This window comes from Chrysemys picta, chromosome 3 (genome assembly GCF_011386835.1).
Source record: "Chrysemys picta bellii isolate R12L10 chromosome 3, ASM1138683v2, whole genome shotgun sequence".
In the NCBI taxonomy this organism is placed as follows: Eukaryota; Metazoa; Chordata; order Testudines; family Emydidae; genus Chrysemys; species Chrysemys picta.
Window position 1 is genome coordinate 74,753,879 of NC_088793.1, and position 22,020 is coordinate 74,775,898.

Consider the following 22,020-nt stretch of genomic DNA (forward strand, 5'->3'; position numbering starts at 1 on the left):
TTTTTTAGGTATAAGCCTCCATAGTTTAGTTTAAAATCAATCATTGCAAATATTAATATGTTGTCATGTGCTGAGTTTAATAGCATTTGGTGAGTGCTGTTTGGCAAAACTTTATCTACTGAGCTCTTTTTCTGATGCTCAACTAGCTTGATTAACAATATAAATTCAAATTTAACCATTTCCTCACTTCCAAGTTCTTAAATAAATAGCTCCACCGCTTCCTGTTCATTCAACCGTGTCTTTTATTGTTTCATCACCTCTATCCCACTATTCTGTCAGTATTGCCATTCTTGATGCCTCATTTATCTGTTTCTTCTTCAAGCAGGTCTGCATCTCTTTTCATGTGTAAGGTGCAGCATAATCCCTTTCCTACTCTGCTTCTCCATGTCATTATCTTGCACTCCTTTTAATCCCCTGAAAACTCATTTCTTCTGCAGTGTCCACAATAAATGTCATGCTACGTTTAAAAAAAAAAAAAGAAAAATACAAAACCACCAAAATATGTTTAAGCATAAGCTGAGTATCCATGTGATTGTATTGTTATAAACCCGTTCCCTCCCTAGTGCTTCTTGTACTCATTCAATGTGTTTTGAAATGTAGGTGATAACCTGGCATAAAGGGTGCTCTGTCTTTTTATGTCTTGCTTTTGAATGCTATTAAAAAAAAAAAAAAAATCTCGGCACCAAGTAACAAATGTGAGAAAAATCTAAAACTGACATTTTTACCTTTTGTGGATAATTTGTGAAATATACAGTAGAAGTTTTCAAGTCATCTGAACAGAAATATCAGACTTTTTATTTGTGAGAGAGCTGTAACTGCATCGGTGGCTTAACATTCACTGCTAATCCATTTCATGTTAGGGGTTAGAGCTACCTGACATTGCAATGTCCTGTGCCACATGGGTAGCTTTAACTAAAATCATCTCAATGTTCTGCCATTCAAATGTTGCTCGTGGTCATTACAGGTAGGAATAAGCATCTGGAGATTCCTTTCATGTCACGGGAAGAGATTCAAGATGTTTTAAGGAGCCATATAGAGGACTGCCCTGAAGAGCTTATTACAGAACTTGCCGAACATTTAATACGGTAAGTGCACTAATTCATCTTGGTAAAATTGGGTGTTTAATGCTTCATTCTAAATAAATCTCCTCCTGCTTGCTTTGACTAGAAGAATAGTACTTTTTTTTTTCTGAGATTGAGAGAGAGAGAAGTCAGAATTGTAGTTCTTGCTACTTGATGTGGCTCAGTCTAATATTGCAAACCTCCTGGCATATCAGAAATCTGTGTTGATACGACAGTCTAGGAAATGCTGCTTCTGTATGGCTGGCAGTTTGTATTACGTCATCTGCCAGCCAGCATATTCTGTACTGTGAGAGTGACCTTAGAAAAACCCACACCATTTTAAGTGCATCTTAACTGTCTGATCTGACATCAGTTCAGTGACCATTTGGAACAGTATATAAATAGCATCCTCACTGGACATCTTATACGCTTTTTCCCCCCCTCTTGTTTGGATTTAGGGACAAGTTTTACAGGCCTGTGAAATTGAAAACATTGACAAGGACTTAACTATATCATAACAAATTGTGCTGCCAAAAGTACCAGAAATACATGATATGCGTACATTTTAATAATCTATCATCACTTATGCACTATTATTTTTAGATACACTTTTATCGCATTCTGGAATGTACATCTGGAACAGGAGTGTAACAACCTTGTCATTAATAGTGAATGTATTTGGATAAACCCTACTTTTTTTTTAAATAATTTTAAGATCTTCCTTTTTTTTTTTTCCTGTTCTGAGGTCCCTAACAAAGAGCTACCAGGAAGTGGTACGTTCAGTATTCGTGTCTTCAACCTCTTCTTCATCTGGAGCTAGCAGGAGGCGGACCATCAAGGATTTGCAGGAAGAAGTTTCAAACTTGTACAATAATATCCGATTATTTGAAAAGGGAACAAAGCATTTTACAGGTACAATAAATATTTCCTTAAAAAAAAATATGAACACCTCAGTACTAGAAAGGTGATGACATTTGAATATATTAAGAAAAGAGCGACAAAATATTAAGGATGCAAACTATGCTGTCATTGAGTAGAATCTGTTTTAGCTAAAGCCCTAGTTTTATTTAAATGATGTAAATTCCAAGGAGGGGGAGGAATTACAGTGGTACAGTAAGGGTGTAAAATGTATCTGTGGGAAGTTTAGGATGAAACTAAGAACAGGGAAATTATGCTGAATATGAGGAAAAGTATCCTGATGACATTTGTTTGATTGTGGAGTAGTCTCCTAACTGAAGTAGTAGAACCCTCATCACTTGAATCACTTAAAACATGGATGGACAAATCACTGGGCAATATACTGTAGTCAAGGCTTCTCAAATTTCTTCACATTATGGACAACATCTTAATTTAGACTGTCTCCCCTGCCATTCACACTTGCATAGCATCACTGTGGCAACTACAGTTCTTGCTTACATGTGAAAAGTAGCATTAGAGGAAAAATGAAATATTTCTAACTGTCTCTAAAGCAGTAAGTTGTCTGCCTTTTTGACATATATTAATCATACGGTCTCTTTTTGCCTTTCATTACATTTACCCCTAGAATCTGTTCCTCTTCATCCTGCATGTGTTTCTGTGCACCTCCTTCCTGCACTGTCTGTTTAGTTCCCTGAAGGTGCTGCCTCTTTGCCTAGTTCCTGGAACCCTGCTGCTTTAGTCCCTTTTCTCCTGCTCTCCAGGATATTTCTCTCTCTTGCGGTGGCTGGCAGCTCCAGTCTTATTTGTGGTTCAGGAGCTGTCCTTAGGCACCAGTTTCTTCTCCTCCTTATGTAGCTGCATCCCCTAGTAGTATCAGCTGCTCTGACTCCTCCGTTCCAGTTGCATTTTCAGGCCTCCAGGCTCTTGCTTGCAGTGAGGAACTTTGGACCCCTATAGAAGCAGCTGGAAACAAGAAGAGCTTGCACTACCTGTCCAGCTACCTTTCTGTGAACCACCAGTAGTCCTTAGCCCACCGCATGGGAGCCACCGCTGTAGGGAAATCTGAACTGTCATGTGGGTGGATTAGACAACATAATAAGTTACTTTCTTACTCTGCTTTTACTTACAGAAATTATATCTTACAGATGAGACACAAACTAATCTTGCCAAACACATGCTGAAGACAGTTTGTACAGACATCACAAATCTTATTTTCAACTTTCTTGCTACCGATTTAATGATAGCATTAGAAGATTGTACTGCCATTACAAGTGAGGTATGTAGATACCACTTTTATTCCTCTTTAAGGCAGTTTCATTTTAATAATCACAGTATTACTGTTCTTTCCTAACTATTTGCAACAGCTTTTCAGTTATAAAGTACTGACATGAAGATAGGCCTGAAATTTATGTGTAAAACAATATTATGTTTTTTTCCCAACAGGTCAGGAAAAAGATTTTAGGTAAATTACCCGAAGAGACCAGAGGTCCTTTAACTAAGCTACATACTTCTCTGAATGGCAAGGTAAATTTCTCCAAACACTTCCAGAGTTCAGATTATCCATTCTACTAATGTAATGCTAATACTCAGCTGAGTTAAAGATTCGGATAGGTGATTACTGTTGCTGTGAAGGCTGCATACAAATATCCTCAATCCAAATTCTTGTAAATCAGTAAGAATAAGTCAATCTTCATCCCATAAACATTTTTAAGGGACTTGGGGGCAATCTCAATTTATGATGTTGGCAGTAGAGATTAAAATGCAGTTTCTTAAACTTCATTTAGCACACGCGATATTTCATGTATCCTCCCCCTAAAATTCTTGAGCCCTCACCTCTGTAGGCATTTAGCCATCATAATAATTAAATTGTGGACTATAGCAGCTATAAAACAAAACTGGAAAGAACCAGTTACTGCCTAATGTACAAAAAACGCTTATCATATTTTTCTTAAGAAAAGTAAATACCGTGTATACTCATTCATAAGCCGAATATTTTTGGTAAAAAAGGTGACGCATCAGAGCGGGGGTCGGCTTATAAATGGGTCTACACCAAAATTTGATGATTTTAAACTCTATGGAATTATTGACTTGAATATCTAATACATTGTCGATTTGTTTTCCTGGAGTGTCTGCAGGCATGGAGCTCCTCAGCTCCCTGTGGTGTGGTTCGCCATTCCCATCCAATGGGAGCTGTGGGAAGTGGCACCACTTCCCAAGCTCCCATTGGCTGGGAACGGTAAACCACGGCCACAGGGAGCTGAGGGGCTCCATGTCTGCAGACGCTCCAAGTAAACAAAACGTCCCGACCCGCCAGCGGCTTACCCTGACGCCCGGGAGCCAAAGTTTGCCAACTCATTTATTGATGTCAATACTGCAGCCTTTTAAAGTTGCAAAGGCTTTGTTTAGTGGACTAGATTGGCTTGAAAGGAACACTAAAAGAGCAGTGCTGCAGATCTGCATGACATTTGACCCATGCATTTCACAAAATGCTATGCCTTACAAGCCAATCAGAAAAATACAATGAACGATAGTACTATAGCACTGGTGTCAGTCCGCTACTGTGTAATTTGATCTTTTCATGCATTTCTACCATTGGACCTCATAACTCTCGAGCCAATATGAAAATATAACGTGCAGAATCGATGGAATCGCTAATAAAATTGAAATAGCCTGTTATCCCCACAGACATGCCAATCTACAGGTCTGCTTTGAAATAAACAAAGAATAATAATAATTTGACAGTGATAAAGCAGGTGACATGCCTATATAAAGTCCTACAAAATCTATAACTACAATAATAATAATAATCTATTCTCATACTAGTATTTAAAATGAACAAGGTTGAAATCAAAAGAAAAAGGTCTGCTTATCACGTAGCGTTCAAACTTAAAGTTGTTGAATATGCAGAAGCAAACAATAATTGCGCACTGCTCGTGAATTCTGTATCAATGAGAAGCAAGTAAAAGAATGGTGAAAAAATAAAACACTAAAAGACATGCCAAGAAGCAAGAAAAATGTCCAACGAGCTGCGCTTCATTTCCTGAGCTGGAGAAAGATCTCAATAACTGGGTTGTTGAATGTCAACAAAATGGGTACATTGTCACTAGAACTGGAATTTGTCTGCGTGTTCTGCAAATGTTGACAGACGACAAATACAAGTCAGTAAAGCTGTCAATGTTTGTCGCATCAGTTTATTATAAAATATCGAAAGGAATATGCATTTGAACTGTCACAAATAGGAAATATGGACGAAACACTGATGACATTTGATCTCCCGAGCAACAGAGCGGTAACCGGTATTGGTGAAAAAACCGTTTTAATTAAAACCACTGGCCATGAAAAAATCCTTTTTACGGTGGTTTTATCGTGTTTGGCAAATGGATCAAAGCTCCCTCCTGTTGTTACTTTCAAAAGAAAAACCTTGCCTAAAAACATGAAATTTCCTGCTGGTGTCATCGTACGTCTACACGAAAAGGGATGGATGAAAGTGGGACTATTGAATGGCTAGAAAAAGTGTGGAATAAGAGACCAGGAGCACTTTCAAGAAACCTGCTATTCTCGTTTGGGACATGATCAGGACACACAAGACGGATGAGGTGAAAAATGTGGCCAAAAATATGAAAACTACTTTGACTGTAATACCTGGAGGCTTAACTTCAGTTCTGCAACTGCTTGTTGTCTGCCTGAACAAACCCTTTAAAGACAGGCTACGCAAAATGTGTCTGAATGGATGTGCTCAGGCACGGCAAAGTTGACAAAAGGCAGGAATCTTATGAAGCCTGAAATCAATCTGGTCACCCAGTGGATCAAGGGTGTCCATTCCCTCGGAAATGACAGAAAAATCATTTAGGAAATGCTGTTTCAGCAATGTACCTGACGGGTCAGAAGATGATGCCATATTTGATGATGACACAACAGAAGCTGATGATGAGAAGGAATCTGAAACTGAAGACGACACTGCTGACATCTACGATGACAATGCAGGTGCAGCTGTGACTGAAGCTGAGTTTAATGAACTGTTTGGTGAATCAGAGACTGATTCAGACTTTGAAGGATTTTAAGACTTTTTTAAGCCTCGTATTGTTCTAAGTTACTTGTTTTAAATATCCATTTACTGATTTTAAATATTGACTGTAATTTTGAAGGTGAATACATATTTGTTCAGTTATTATAACAACAGGTTTTTTGTTAGATTACATTAAAATAATTCTAGCAAAATTTTGAGTGTTTTTTGTGATGCCAGCTTTTAAAATGTAGCAGGGGTTGGCAAACTTTGGCTCCCGGCCCATGAGAGTAAGCCACTGGCAGGTCGGGACATTTTGTTTACCTGGAGCGTTCACAGCAGGGAAGTGGCCCCGCAGCTCCCATTGGCTGTGAACGGCAAACCGCGGACACTGGGAGCTGAGGGGCTCTGTGCCTCTGAACGCTCCAGGTAAACAAAACGTCCAGGCCCGCTAGAGACTTACCCTAACGGGCCAGGAGCCAAAGTTTGCCACCCCCTGAAACATAGGGTCGGCTTATGAAAGGGTCATACAGTTTTTGCTATTTTTACCTAACTATCTTGGGGGTCAGCTTATAAACGAATGGGCTAATGAACAAGTATATACGGTAATATTGCGATACCTTCTAGAAGACGATACATTATATACTTTTTTCCAAAATGTATTAGCATTAGAAATGGATTGCATTCAGTTACTTAATTTTATATCCTTTACTATTTAAATATATAAACTTTTAAAGGTTTAGTGATGTTTTATTTTAAACAGAATCCTTTCCCCCATCTTACATTGTTTATTATTTTACATTTCTATGATCTAAATGCCATCATTTTGAACAGGGAAAAACGATGTGCTGTAAACTAGGTTTTTTTAGCCACTAGCACAAATTAAGTGTCTATGGTCTAATTTTTTTTATAGAGTTTAGAAGACTTTCTTTTGTGCCTTGATTCTTCAGCAGATGCTTGTGATATTATGGTGAAAAAAGGGGACAAAAAGAAGGAAAGGTAACTTTTTAAAATTACATTTATTACCTTAAAGAAATTGTGCAATGTGGGAAATATAGCACTATTTCTGCACACATTTTAGATAATTAACTTGGTAGCAGTGGAACATGTAGGTAGATAAAGGGTGGAGGGGTAGATAAATTCGGGGGTCTTCTTTTTAGACAAAGTTTAGGCATCTTTCCAAACATCAGATATTTAATTTGTAGATAGCTTACCAAGTTTGATGCTAATTTTTCTGATAGTGGAGATGGCTGCTTTATTTCATTTTTTACAGAGATGTCATTTTAAAAGTTCAGGATGGCATTTTCAAAAGCTCAGGATGGCACTTTTGAAAATGCCACCCATTAATATTAAGAATCAGTCTGTTGGGAGGAAAAAAGTTAATATCCATCAAATCTAAATACGTATTATAAATTTCAACCTGATAAAGAACAAAATAAAAAAAAATGTTTTCTCTATGCACTTTTTGTTTTCTTAGGCAAATTCTGTTTCAGCATAGACAGGCTCTGATTGAACAACTGAAAGTCACAGAAGATCCAGCTCTTGTTTTACACCTGACATCGATCCTGTTGTTTCAGTTTTCAACACAGTGCATGCTTCATGCACCAGGAAGATGCGTACCACAAATCATTTCTTTCCTAACTACTAAGATCCCAGAGGTATTCTGCTTATGAAATAGCATCCTGTAGTGTCTGACTGGTTTAAGGAAAACACGGGACTGTCCAGCACTGAATAGTTCTAGGTATAGAATATCAAGGTATAGAATCTATAGGCATAGAATATAAAACATATAAATATATAGATATAAAATATCTATAGGTATAGAATATAAAACGTCTCTCTATTTTATCTGTCTCAGCCTGTTTGTTGGCATTAGCACTCTAGCACTTCCATGTGGCTTCATCTGTCACATGTCATCTGTAAATTACAGTGATCTGTGAGGATGATTCAGAGCTATGAGTTGTCTCGATTTCCAACCCTAGATTGTAGTTTAAAGGTTGTCATTTCACTGAGTTGTTAATGGAGTGGTTTCATGGGATCAACAACATAAATGTTCACCAGAGTCTACAGCAGGGGTGAGCAAACTTTTTGGCACAAGGGCCACATCTGGGTATGGAAATTGTATGGTGGGCCAAGAATGCTCATGAAACTGCGGGTTGGGTGCAGAAGGGGGTGAGGGCTTTGACGGGGGGTGCAGGCTCTGGGGTGCAGGAGGGTGGGACTGAAGGGTTCGGAGGGCGGGAGGGGGCCAAGGCTGGGGCAGGGTTGGAGCACAGAAGGGTGTCTGAGTGCAGGCTCTGGGCGGTGCTTACCTCAAGCACCTCCCAGAAGCAGCAGCATGTCCCCCCCTCTGGCCCCTATGGAGAGGCACAGCCAAGCAGCTCTGCACGCTGCTTGATCCGCAGGCGCCACCCCTGCAGCTCCCATTTGCTCCGTTGGCGGGCCAGTGAGAGCTGCGGGGGAGATACTTGGGGCGGGGGCAGCATGCGGAGCCCCTAGCAGCCCCTACACATAGGAACTAGAGGGGGGACGTGCCACTGTTTCTGGGAGCCGCACGGAGCAAGCCCCCGACCCTGCTCCCCGGCAGGAGCTTGAGGGCCAAATGAAAACATCTGAAGGGCCGAATGCGGGCCCCGGGCCATAGTTTGCCCACCCCTGGTCTACAGGTATCTGCAACTTTATTGGATTCACCTTCCAAGGGTGGACCATTGAACAGGTCCTCATTCTCTAACCATTATCTCTCCCCAGTGAAGTGAGAATAAATCCTGATTTATTTCAATTCAATTTTAAAGAAAATCCAAGGTGCACCCAAAAATGTGCTTCAAACTGCTGTTAATCAGGGCATAGCACTCCCTCCTCCAGTGGCTAAGCATGCTGTTTCTGTAGTGTAGATGCCTGTTCATTACTACAGACATTTTATTTTTGATATGCCTTAAAATATTCATGTAGCAATTTAGATTGTAAAATGTCTTGATGGAAAAATATTTGCTGACTTTAATCTCACAAAGTCAGCTGTGCTCCTTTAAATAACCTTAACCCATTTCTTTAATTTTTCCCTCCGCCTCAGGATCAACATTCTCTTCTGGTCAAATATCAGGGATTAGTGGTGAAACAGTTGATCAGTCAGAATTATAAGATTGGACAAGGGGATGATGACACAGTGGATGATAACCTAGGGGAGAAAGAATGTCCAGACACTATTCGAAAAGAACTCCAAGAAATCACCGCCTCTCTCAAAGATCTTGTTCTGAGACCCAGAAAATCTTCTGTAACAGAGGAGTGAAGGTCTAATTAAATTTTAAATCCAGCGAACAGTCAGAATATTTTTTTCTGAAAGGAGAAAGAAGTTCACTGTGTTGGGGTAGTGAAGAATGGTTGAGATAGTCTTGGCTTCTGAAATTTTGCGTATAGAATTGAAGCCTGAGGGATAACAGGCAGTGGTGGATCTGAATTTTGATTTACATTCTTTTAAAATATATATATATATTTTATATGCATGCATTGTTACATAAGACATTAATAGCAACACGTAAATTGGCTATGTAATTAAAATTCTAAGATGGAGCCTTTTATGTAGTATTTCAGGAAATATTTACTCTTTCAAATGGTTAAGAATTCTTATACATATATCCATAAGTTTATAATTTGCTTTTCAGATGTGAATTTCCCCTGTGCCCCTTTTTTTTTACCTGTTTAGTAATTATCAAAATGTAAACGTTTCTCTGGATTCCACAGCTACATTTTAAAATTAAGGTTATAGGTATGTAATAGCGTGGAATAAGAGGTCATCTTTACTTTTTTTGATCTCATGAATTGGAACTTTTTCAGGAGTGCATATTAAGCAGTGCAGAGATTAATAATAAAGTGGTCAGGCACACCTGCACAAAATAGTAAAAATATCTGATCAGTTCAAATAAGGTTATTAACCAAAGAGGTTATGGTGCTGAATTAAGGATGGATTTCTAGAATTTTTTTCAATGAATTCCAGTGAATTTTGCACACACTATTATTTTTCATTTCATGTCCCTTAACTAATGATTTGTCATAAAACTGCAAGTGACCTATATTGGGTTTTTGTTTTGTTTTTTTTGAGGGGGTGAGGTGGGGGACTTCTGTAATTAGCATACAAGTTAGCTTGTTCATTTAACTGACGGGCACTCTTATTACAACACAGTTTCAGATACGATTCCTAGAGAGGTTTCTTAAGGGGCAAACATCCATTATATATGCCATTTTTATTTGAGAGAGTTTGGTTCAGAATTTTGTTCACTTTACAGTATGTTTCTTAAAAGAAATTCTGAAAATGTTAACCATTTTGGATATCAGTGTTTTTTCTAGTGTTAACCTATTCCCAGAGGTATTTGATATTATTTAGCAATATTTTTGTCATGCCCATTGTAATTTACATCCTCATTTGTACATGGGGTGTATTATATGTCTTAGAGAAAATATGTGTAAAGTATACCAACTAGAATCCTTCCAATATTAGTTAATTACATAAATTTTGTATGTCAGTTGTATATTTTTTTTATTTGTTTTGGATCCCGTGCAATTTTAATTTATCATATCAGTTTCAGCTTGTTATCACTGAAGTATGCAATGATTATATGTACTTGTAATGTTACCTAGTTGCTTGCATAAAATCAAGTCTGAATAGTAAGGTAATAGACATTGCTGTCCAGTGAAAATAATAGTTGTTCTAAGTATTCTCTCACTCTTGCCAAAACTCTTTTGGCACTGAGAAAAACCTACTGTAGGGATGTTACCAAGTGGCATTGTCTGTTAAATTCCTGCAGGTCATGTGCAGTGGTGTACACTGAGTAGACGTCAACCAAAAATGTCCCCAAAACTGTGATTGCAACAAAAAAAAGGGGATGAGATTTGAACTTTTGTCTTACTGCATTTAGGCTTGTTTTTAGAATGGAGTTTAAAAAACAGAATCACTTATATAAAATCACTAAATTACTGTACTAAATTCAATAATATCTTTACAAAACAGCAGTGATCCTGTACAAAAGAGCAGCTCCACTCTCTGCCCTCCAGACTTAGAGGCAGAGGCAGTTGTGTCCATCAGCCTAGCTGGAAGCCCCTATACAACCATGTCACCTGAAAAGAAGGGCCAGAGAAAAACAAAAGAGGAAAATATTCTGACTGCTTTAACTTTGTTAAAAAAAACATGGTTTGCATACAATAAACGTACTTAGTCTCTTGTTATTGAATCAAAATAGTTCTAATTTTCCTATATTAAATGTACACACTTTTAAATGGCATTGATGATTTTGTAAATAATACTGTACAATCTGATATCTTTATGCAAATATAATTATTTTAATAAAGTTAATGGTTAAGTGGATAAAATAGTTTCTGCTGTTGACTTAACCGCTGATATATTGATTGGATTTGCACTTGTTGCTTAAACTGCAGTTGTTAATGTGCTCCATTTGATTTGTTATACTTGCAATTTTGAGTGCTTCTCTTTTGCTTAATACTGTTGTAAGACATAATAATAATGAACTTGTTATAAGTCTCCTACATAATGCAACAGATTTTTTAAATTATAGGCCACATGATGAGAGTAATAAAACATTATTTAAAAAGGATAGGAAAGAAATACTAACATTCTAGTAGAGGTCTCTTCCTGGAATTTTCAGTGATTAATTTCAGTATGAGAAACCTTCACCAGTATTCCCATGCCAGAAAAAATAAGTATTGGCTGTCTGTCTATCAAGTGCATTCCCAGTTAAAGGTGTCTTAATTATGAGAGAGAGAGAGAGAGAGATGGAATATGGTTTCCTCAAACACTTTGCTAATGATTTTTTTCCCTATATATAATGGACTTAGGGTTGGGAAAAAGGAAAGGATTCCTATTATTCTTAGGATTCTTATCCTAATGATCAGATGTTCGGTTCACAAAAAAAGGCTGCCTATTTCTTTTTCAGATAAATTTACATTGTAGCTTCATTTAAATTACTCTGTAGAAAAGGGCTGGGAAGCAGCATTGCTATGGCCAACTTGTCCCCTCATTCCACTCATTAACAATACATGTTCCATAAAATTTCTTGTATATAGTCTCTTCCAAAGTGACTTTAAAAAAAGAAAGTGTGTGATTACTCAGGGAAACGCTTGAGGTTAGCCTTTGAGAAGTGGTGGCATTTGAAAACTATTGTAATATGTTGTGTACTCACAATTTAAATGACTTGCACGAGTGCAGTCTAAGATTGGTGGTGTAATCTAACAAAGGTTGTCCTGAGTTTCTGATAGGTATTTAGAACTTCTGTTACAGCTTTCTGTATACCTTTTAGTTAATGTTTTAAATGGCTTCATGTTTTTGACCTTAACATTTTCTTTACAGTAAGGGTCTGTGAGAGCAGTAGCCTTTTTGAAGGAACAGGAGTACTTGTGGCACCTTAGAGACTAACAAATTTATTAGAGCATAAGCTTTCGTGGGCTACTGCCCACTTCTTCGGATGCATATAGCGAAGAAGTGGGCAGTAGCCCACGAAAGCTTATGCTCTAATAAATTTGCTAGTGTCTAAGGTGCCACAAGTACTCCTGTTCTTTTTGCGGATATAGACTAACGTGGCTGCTACTCTCAAACCTGTCATTTTTGAAGGAAGTTTACTCCTGTCATGGAAAGGATGGTTGTAACTGAAACATAAAAGTGATGGTCATCAAAAAGGCCAAAGATCAATGTAGAAGTGAAATGGGTTTTTAAATTATTTTTATGAACTGTCAGGGATTTAAACCTTAGTTAAAAAGAGAAATTTGAGTGAACTAACCTGAGAAAAATGAAAGAGGAAAGAGAGCTCTTCAAGAGGGTCATGTTAATGACAAATACCAAGCTGATATTAGTGAGCGTAGAAGTAGAAGTTTAGGTCAAATCAGGTTGGTCTTGTTACACCCGTGAAATAGGTTGCTATGAAGGGCTGTGTGGCAATAGCTCATTTTGGGTTCTGAGGAAAGGACAGCTGACTTTTAATCTCCATATTATCTTCTAATTAACCCCACTTCATACTCCTTATTAGTGAAGGTTTTCACTTTGCTTTAAATGCTTAAGGCAAATTTGGCAGATAATACAGACATAGTATCTATTCTGCAAGTTCCTTCCGAGAATCAGGGAAGAACACTTGCATTTGAAGTTTGGAGAAGGTAACATGCAGGGGAAAGTGAGCATATATTTCATACCTTCCCTGAAAAGAACATACTGCTGTGTAATTTGATGTGCTCACCACACAGAAGAAAGCAAGTCCACGAGGTATGGGCTTTAACCAGGCCACAACTTTGAGTCAAATTACATCCAAGCTTCCTGTCAGGGGACAGCATAGTGCAGTCACTCACACCCCAGGGGTCCTTTGCTAATTATTGGGGTGTTTGCACCACAGGGGAGCCAATCTGCAGTTTTCTGGGCACCTCCATCCTCCCACTAGCATCCATCCCCCTTTTGTGAGTTGAGGCGAGAGGGGACCTTAACCCCCACCAGCACCACAATAGTGGGGCACTCCCCCCAGCATAGTGTCCCAGCCCCTGAGTCGAATTTGACCCCAGGATTTTAGACACATCTTGTAAGGAGATGCCCGTGGGATGCCCACCGTTTTACCTTTTGGGATCTGGAGGCTAAATCAGCCAGTTCCTTTACTGAGCACTTGCCACAAGGAGAGGGCAGCATGAGATTGGCTACCTCCACTCCATCCCCATACGGGATGCCTAGGAGTTCATCCAGCCCCCAACACCGAGATTATCGAGGAACAAGTTGGCATCTATATGAATATTTGTGACACCTTCATCTGTAAAGCCACCAGTTGAAGAATTGGTGGCTGAAGGGTGAGCAGCTGGAGGAGCCCAGGCATTGGGTGCCCTCCCATCCCATACCTGCAGACACCCAGCATGTTCTGTGATCCCACATTCGTGTCTCCATTGTGCTTCTCCTCCGGCCTAACCCGGGAGCCCCTACCATTGCTCCCATCAGAACTGCCCACTGAGATCATGTGGCCAGACTAGGGGGAGTCTGCTGAACCCCAAAAGCATGTAGAGGGGGTTAGAACACTGGAGCTCTCCCAGTGGGCCCTAACTATTCATGACTTCACCCTGTTGTGCCTGACCATTGTTTTACAGTACTCCAAGCTGATCTAAAATGGACTGCATCAGCACAAGAGGACAAGCTAAATAAAGCTAATGACTCAGATAACTAATAGGAGAGAACTTAATTTCACCAGCGGTGATGAGACACGAAGTGTTTTCACAGATTTAATGAAGCAGTCAGTCACAGGGCAAATGGACCTGATAAAAAATCCTGGCAGTAGTGAGCAAGAGAATGAATAAAGAGTTTAACTGGTTGAAATTAATTAGGCATAGATAATCTAGAAAATGTATTGCCTGGAATTGGAAAATGTTACCAAAGTCTTCCAACTGCCTAGTACAAATAGCCAATGTAATATTTATCTAAACAGAGTAACAGAATTCTTTCTTTTCGCAATGACACAAACATGGCTTCTGTCTACTTGACATGGAAGGCTTGATTCAGCCCTGACATGTTGGTTCCTGGTGGTGTAATCCAGTGAATATAATGGTGGAAAGTCAGCATTTCCTTGGGTCTGCAGTGGCGCAAGCCACAACCAGCCATTCTTGTTTTAAGATGCTTAATTTCAGCCTATGGTTTCACTGATATAATTCACTGAAAGCCTGCAGAAGGCCCTGTACAATGAGTAAGCCGTTCTGTAGTCCCATGTGTTGAATAGAGTGACCATAGCCCAAACTGGAGAGGTTACCTCTGCTCCAATTCTAATGAGGCCAGCACTGAGATGAGCTTTTGGGAGAGGTCCAGAGAGAAGCCATTCACTTTCCACTGATGTGTATCTAGTCGCCAGGAATCCCTGCCTAGAGGGACAGCAGCAACCATTCCAGTCTATAAACTGGACTAGGGGCAAGCAGTGGTGTTGTATGGAGTCCCAAAGCCTTTCCCTAAATTGGAAGAGGGTAGAATTTTAACCTCTCCCTTCTACCCCTACCCACAGACCCCATGCAGAACACCCTAAAGAATGTGTAATCAGGGTTTTTAATGTTAGTTCTGATTTTTATCAAATGTCGTGGATGCACTTTTCAAAGAATATGGGCACAAAAAATCTGAGTATGAACATGTTCAGTCTCTTTCCCCTTCGCTCCTCCATATACTGATTTTTACTAAAGCTCCTAATTCTTTCTGGCTAGATCTTTGAAGCTCTGTCTCTCAAACGCTCCTTTAAGGACCTCCTATGTGGTATGTTTTTGTCTATCGTTTGTAAACACAATACGACAAAGAATGATTTTGGTTCGGTGACAAGGGAACCAGCTATTTGCATGTCATGAGGTCTAAGGGAAACAAACTGACCCTCAGCCTTCTTCTGCAGAGCCAAAATCTGATGGGACCCTCAAATAGCTCTGGCACGCTATTCTGTTTATTTTGGATTTAATGACTGCTTATTTCTGTGAAAGCTAATCTAATTATTTTCTCCCTTTATTTTGCTACACAAGTCATAAGAAGCAGCAGCTTGAAACCAAATGTGAGTATGGTAGTAACTTCTTTCCCTTATTATTTACATTTCCACTGTTTTATTTGACAGTTTTTAAATATTTAGGTCAATAGACCAGGTAACCAATGGAAAGTTTATGAACAACTAAGCAAGAACCCTTTCTATTCAGTCATAGATTAATTCTGATTTTTTCAATTTCTAGTAGTGTTTTGTTTTAATTACTTTATATAGCTGATAGAATTTGTGACATAGGCAAGAAAGTATATTTTCCTTAAAAATAGTACTACATTTTCCTTTAGAGTGGCTGATGCATCTTCCTAGGATTGCCTACAGAATTCCGTGAACATATTCAAACAATCTTGATTGAATGTGCCATGAAGCACTCCCAAGATTGTTGCTGGTTTAATTGTTCTCAATTTATTAATTTTAAAAAATTAAATAACTAAGATTTACTGTGCTAATGCCAATAAACCAACCAATAAACTGTAGATGCTGTTTTCTTTTACTAGCCAAGTTACCTGCCAGTGAGAGCAAGCTCTCAACTGTACCTTTATGATGACGTAGGTCACTTTTAGACCCAAAGTTACTTTCATAGTATACAGTGGATTGTTATTGTTGTGTATTTAATGTAAAATTAACTTGAAAATTTAGAGGTCATACAAAGTTTAGACATGATACAAATCTACATCAAACATTATTTCATCCTTTTTCCTCCACTATTATGTTATGTCTGAGTCTCAGCTTTTTAAGGATCTCTGCCACAGATTTGGGAGTGTTAAGAACTATATTGAAAGGATGTGCCAGTGCTTAGTAAAAAGTGTTCTGTAAATGTCTGTTCACACTGTCACATTAAAAAGCTTTATGGATAATGAGACTGAAATTTTCCATAATTGAAGATCAACAACATATATTAATTGCTGTACTATCTGATTTTATGTATGTAGTACATTCAGTCAATTTTTCTTTTACTAATGAGCCCCAAAATCAAACTTTGATAACACTAGCAAACACAATTTAGATTGTAATCAAATGACTTTTCTAAAATACACTATTTTTTGTAGCTTTCCTTATTTTCAGTCGATTTGTTACGTCCTTAAAGCTTGACACAGAACCTCTTATATTAAGAAAACAACTTTGTGCTGTCTGTTTTGTTCACATCTAATATTTATTCCCACATTTGTCTTCAGTATGTATGATTACTTGACATTTCTTGAAGTATTTTAACTGAACAACCTGGAACAGACTTATATATTAATGTTATCACAATCCTGACAGTCTTGCCATATAATTTTATTGCACTGTCACAAAAGTCACTTTGATTTAAGATTGCATAATATGTAGAAATTTAAGATGGCATGTGAACCTTCTTGCAAGCGTAAAGAGAAATGAAATAATATGCTTTTTGAAAGAAACTCTGATCAGTTTTGACCCATGTGTCTCAAGGTTATTTGCAGGCAGACAAGTTTAAAGATTTTATTGGTTGATTGATTGGTGGACATTGTAAGGTTCAGAATCAGTTGTCCTTTTGGCCACAGTTTTCCTTTTGCTAATAAAGCCAGTTTTCTTTTCAATTCCTTGTCTTTTACTTTTATGGTTGAATTTTACTTCTCATGAAAGTTGAAGTCTAACAGCATTGGCTAACTGTGGATATAAAGAGGGGGAAAGTGCAAGCTCTCCAGAAGAGTTCTTGCAATAATGTAAAGTCTTAAGTCAAGGGGTGAAATCCTAGCTCCATTCAAATCAATGCAAAACTCCCATTGATTTCAATAGGGCCAAGATTTCATCTGAGGGTTGGGGCCAAGAGCCTTAGGCCTGGTCCACACTAACCCCCCACTTCGGACTAAGGTACGCAAATTCAGCTACGTTAATAACGTAGCTGAATTCGAAGTACCTTAGTCCGAACTTACCGCGGGTCCAGACGTGGCAGGGAGGCTCCCCCGTCGATGCCATGTACTCCTCTCGCCGAGATGGAGTACCGGCGTCGACGGCGAGCACTTCCGGGATCGATTTATCGCGTCTAGACCAGACGCGATAAATCAATCCCAGAACATCGATTGCCTGCCGCCGGACCCGGAGGTAAGTGTAGACGTACCCGTAGGAATAGGATCATCTTTAATTCTTGTAGACATTTCCCTGCTGGTTGGCTGGGAGATGAGGTTGTGTAGAGCTCCCACTGAATTAACTCCCTTCCAGTCTAGCTAGCCTATGGAGCTTCAAACACTGAGTTTGCAGAGAGTGGAATGATGCATTGCAACTTATGTTCTACTTGTCTCTCTCTGGTAGATTTAATTTTGTGGGGGAACTGGGCATTCAAAAATATTTAGGTGGCTTTTGAAAATCTCAGCCCATATATTTAAACTTTACCTTCTGGAAAAATCCTATAAAATTGAAGAGGGGTAAAATTAATAAGGTTTCACAGAAATTTAATAGGGCAGCATAGAAGTTACTCCACAAATATAGGGCATTTAATGGAGAATCATATAAACTATCCCATATAATTCTAAAGCAGGGATATAGTATTCTATGAAAGTGTACAGTGTGGTCTAAAAAAGTAGTGACTCAATCCTCATTGTTTCCAGTTTCCTTTTCTTCGAGCAAAAGCTTTTATTTGACTCTAGTTAATATGACTTCTTCAAAACTTTCCTTCCATTTGCATCTTGCTCTGTCCCACCTTTCGCAGACCTCTGCCCTTGAGTTGTATTGATTTTTAATTTTCCCCTGTCAGGTTCTTCATCATTTCTGTGTTCCTTGCTACTCCCCACCCCAGCTAAAATTCTAGATCTGGTAAGAACACAAGAACTGGGTCAGACTAAAGGTCCATCCAGCCCAGTATCCTGTCTGCCAACAGTGGCCAATGCCAGGTGCCCCAGAGGGAGCAAACCTAACAGGTAATGATCAAGTGATCTCTCTCCTGCCATCTATCTCCACCCTCTGACAAACAGAGGCTAGGGACACCATTCCTTACCCATCGTGGCTAATAGCCATTAATGGACTTAACCTCCATGAATTTATTTAGTTCTTTTTTAAACCCTATTATAGTCCTAGCCTTCACAACCTCCTCAGGCAAAGAGTTCCACAAGTTGACTGTGCGCTGTGTGAAGAAGAACTTCCTTTTATTTGTTTTAAACCTGCTGCCCATTAATTTCATTTGGTGGCCCCTAGTTCTTATATTATGGGAACAAGTAAATAACTTTTTCTTATTCACTTTCTCCTCACCTCTCATGATTTTATATACCTCTACCATATCCCCACTTGGTCTCCTCTTTTCCAAGCTGAAAAGTCCTAGGCTCTTTAATCTCTCCTCATATGGGACCCGTTCCAAACCCCTAATCATTTTAGTGGCCCTTCGCTGAACCTTTTCTAATGCCAGTATATCTTTTTTGAGATGAGGAGACCACATCTGTACGCAGTATTCAGGATGTGGGCATACCATGGATTTATATAAGGGCAATAAGATATTCTCCATCTTATTCTCTATCCCTTTTTGAATGATTCCTAACATCCTGTTTGCTTTTTTGACTGATGCTGCACACTGTGTGGACGTCTTCAGAGAACTATCCACGATGACTCCAAGATCTTTCCTGATTAGTTGTAGCTAAATTAGCCCCCATCATATTGTATGTATAGTTGGGGTTATTTTTTTCAATGTGCATTACTTTACATTTATCCACATTAAATTTCATTTGCCATTTTGTTGCCCAATCACTTAGTTTTGTGAGATCTTTTTGTAGTTCTTCACAGTCTGCTTTGATCTTAACTATCTTGAGCAGTTTAGTATCATCTGCAAACTTTGCCACCTCACTGTTTACCCCTTTCTCCAGATCATTTATGAATAAGTTGAATAGGATTGGTCCTAGGACTGATCTTTGGGTAACACCACTAGTTACCCCTCTCCATTCTGAGAATTTACTATTTATTCCTACCCTTTGTTCCCTGTCTTTTAGCCAGTTCTCAATCCATGAAAGGATCTTCCCTCTTATCCCATGACAACTTAATTTACGTAAGAGCCTTTGGTGAGGGACCTTGTCAGAGGCTTTCTGGAAGTCTAAGTACACTACGTCCACTGGATTCCCCTGTCCACATGTTTGTTTGACCCCTTCAAAGAACTCTAATAGATTAGTAAGACATGATTTCCCTTTTCAGAAACCATGTTGACTTTTGCCCAACAAGTTATGTTCTTCTATGTGTCTGACAATTTTATTCTTTACTATTGTTTCAACTAATTTGCCCGGTACCGACGTTAGACTTACCGGTCTGTAATTGCCGGGATCACCTCTAGAGCCCTTTTTAAATATTGGCATTATATTAGCTATGTACCAGTCATTGAGTACAGAAGCTGATTTAAAGGACAGGTTACAAACCATAGTTAATAGTTCCGCAATTTCACATTTGAGTTCTTTCAGCACTCTTGGATAAATGCCATCTGGTATCGGTAACTTGTTACTGTTAAGTTTATTAATTAATTCCAAAAGCTCCTCAAGTAACACTTCAATATGTGACAATTCCTCAGATTTGTCACCTACAAAGGACGGCTCAGGTTTGGGAATCTCCCTAACGTCCTCAGCCATGAAGACTGAAGCAAAGAATTCATTTAGTTTCTCCGCCATGACTTTATCGTCTTTAAGCGCTCCTTTTGTATCTCGATCATCCAAGGGCCCCACTGGTTGTTTAACAGGCTTCCTGCTTCTGATGTACTTAAAAAACATTTTGTTATTACCTTTTGAGTTTTGGGCTAGCTGTTCCTCAAACTCCTTTTTGGCATTTCTTATTACAATTTTACACTTAATTTGGCAAGGTTTATGCTCCTTTCTATTTACCTCACTAGGTAGAATTACCACTTTTTAAAAGATGCCTTTTTATCTCTCACTGCTTCTTGTACATGGTTGTTAAGCCATAGTGGCTCTTTTTTAGTTCTTTTACTGTGTTTTTTAATTTGGGGTATAAATTTAAGTTGGGCCTTTATTATGGTGTCTTTGAAAAGTGTCCATGCAGCTTGCAGGGATTTCACTCTAGTCACTGTACCTTTTAATTTCTGTTTAACTAACCCCCTCATTTTTGCATAGTTCAGGTCTCCGGAAATACAGCAGTGTTGTCCAATGTCTTATAACTCTTTAAGCTACTTAATATTCCCACCAAAATGGTGCTTGTAACTCTCCGTTTACTCTCGCAGTGCAAGGGTACTTCTCTCTCCACCTCCTGTGGAGTGCATTTTTACTTTTGTTCTTTTAATTTGTTCTAGGTCCATCTGAATTTGTTTTACATCCATCTAAGTATTGATAAGTTCTCCTGGTTCCATTAGGTATGGGACCCTGGTTCTGAAGAGGCTCCCTTGGTTCAGTGCTAGCCTTCAACCTTGTTCCCTATTCCCTGACTACTTCTGTAGTAGCACAATGTCCCTTCCTCCCTCTCCCTCCCATACTTATGACTTTTTTTCTGTCAGAGAATGGAACTAGGACAATGAATGGGCCACTGGTTTGGCCCTGGCTTCAGATTTTGGAGACACAGGTTCAATGCCATATTCTACCACAGACTTCCTGTGTGACTTTGGGCAGGTTAGCTTTTCTGTGCCTCAGTTCGCCATCTGTAAAATGGGGATAATAGCACTGCCTCACTCACAGGAGTGTTATGAGGATAAATTCATTACAGGTACTGAGATACTATGGTAATGGGAACATATAATCACCATAGATAGAGAAAAATGAAGCAGTAGTTAAAAATAAATAGAATTCCTTGCTGGAATTTAGCATGTCATTTTATGATGTGACACAACTTCCAGAATTTTTTCAGTTAATTTTCCCCTTCCCCACCCATCCGTATTTGAACACCCAGATACCCCAATTAGCCAGGCCTGGGAGGGTTTTACATTCTATGACTGGATGCTGCTGACTTTCTCCTCATGCAGGTGAGAGTCACAGTTGAGTTCAAAGACTTCAGTCGAACCTGCCACACTCCAAATGCTTTTATGTTACATCACAGGGAAATTCATGCAATTTCAATGCAAAACTACAGCAGCCCAGGCTTGCTGGAATATGAGCTCAAATTCACTGGAAAAGTTCACAATCCTTAGCAAACCTTTCAGCTGGCATGGACCATGTTTCCACTAAACACAAAATCAGACAAGCTTTACTGTGAACGTTTTGTATAATATTAGTTACAACCCTAAATCCATAACTGATGATCTCAAGTTGATGACTAGAACATTTTGTTGCACCCTCTTCTTACAAGTTCTTCTGAAATTACCCATCAGGCAGCCTTTGCACTTGAAAACATCCATCGGCATTATTGTGATGGTAATGTGAATTGAAGGATGGCCTTGTGGTTAAGGCCATTGGCATAGTTTGGGGGGAGTGGAGGGGGCATTCCTCCCTCAAACAGCAAGCCTTGGGCAGGCACAGAATTTGCCCCCCACCCATGTGCGGCCCCATTGGTGTGACTGGAGCTGCTCCCCCTAATATAGAAGTCAAACTACGCCTATGGTTAAGGCATAGGACTGAGTTTTATGCCTGGCTCTGCCACAGACTTCCAGTATGAC

General features: G+C 39.0%; 2 protein-coding genes across 8 annotated transcripts in view; both read left to right on the forward strand.

Annotated features, from left to right (window-relative positions):
- Positions 1-9,402, forward strand: part of UFL1 (UFM1 specific ligase 1) — a 42,697-nt gene extending 33,295 nt beyond the window's left edge. The window contains exons 13-19 of one of the 2 annotated variants that reach the window (XR_006176198.2): positions 965-1,085; positions 1,807-1,973; positions 3,125-3,255; positions 3,423-3,503; positions 6,896-6,981; positions 7,460-7,738; positions 9,050-9,179. Coding sequence is in view for 1 of the 2 variants with exons in the window: in XM_008164865.3 (XP_008163087.2) it covers positions 965-1,085; positions 1,807-1,973; positions 3,125-3,255; positions 3,423-3,503; positions 6,896-6,981; positions 7,460-7,640; positions 9,050-9,265 (983 nt within the window). In the remaining variant the exon portion in view is untranslated. Of the gene's footprint in view, positions 1-964; positions 1,086-1,806; positions 1,974-3,124; positions 3,256-3,422; positions 3,504-6,895; positions 6,982-7,459; positions 7,739-9,049 lie in introns of both variants that reach the window. The other variant, XM_008164865.3, reaches the window with a different exon arrangement.
- Positions 9,403-12,538: 3,136 nt separating this feature from the next.
- The window catches only part of FHL5 (four and a half LIM domains 5), a 55,550-nt gene continuing 46,068 nt past the window's right edge, over positions 12,539-22,020 (forward strand). For 2 of the 6 annotated variants that reach the window (XM_065588217.1, XM_065588220.1), the window contains exon 1: positions 15,534-18,376. In XM_065588217.1, coding sequence (XP_065444289.1) covers positions 18,343-18,376 — 34 coding nt within the window. In that variant the 5' untranslated portion in view covers positions 15,534-18,342. The other 4 variants (XM_065588218.1, XM_065588219.1, XM_008164868.4 and 1 more) reach the window with 4 other exon arrangements.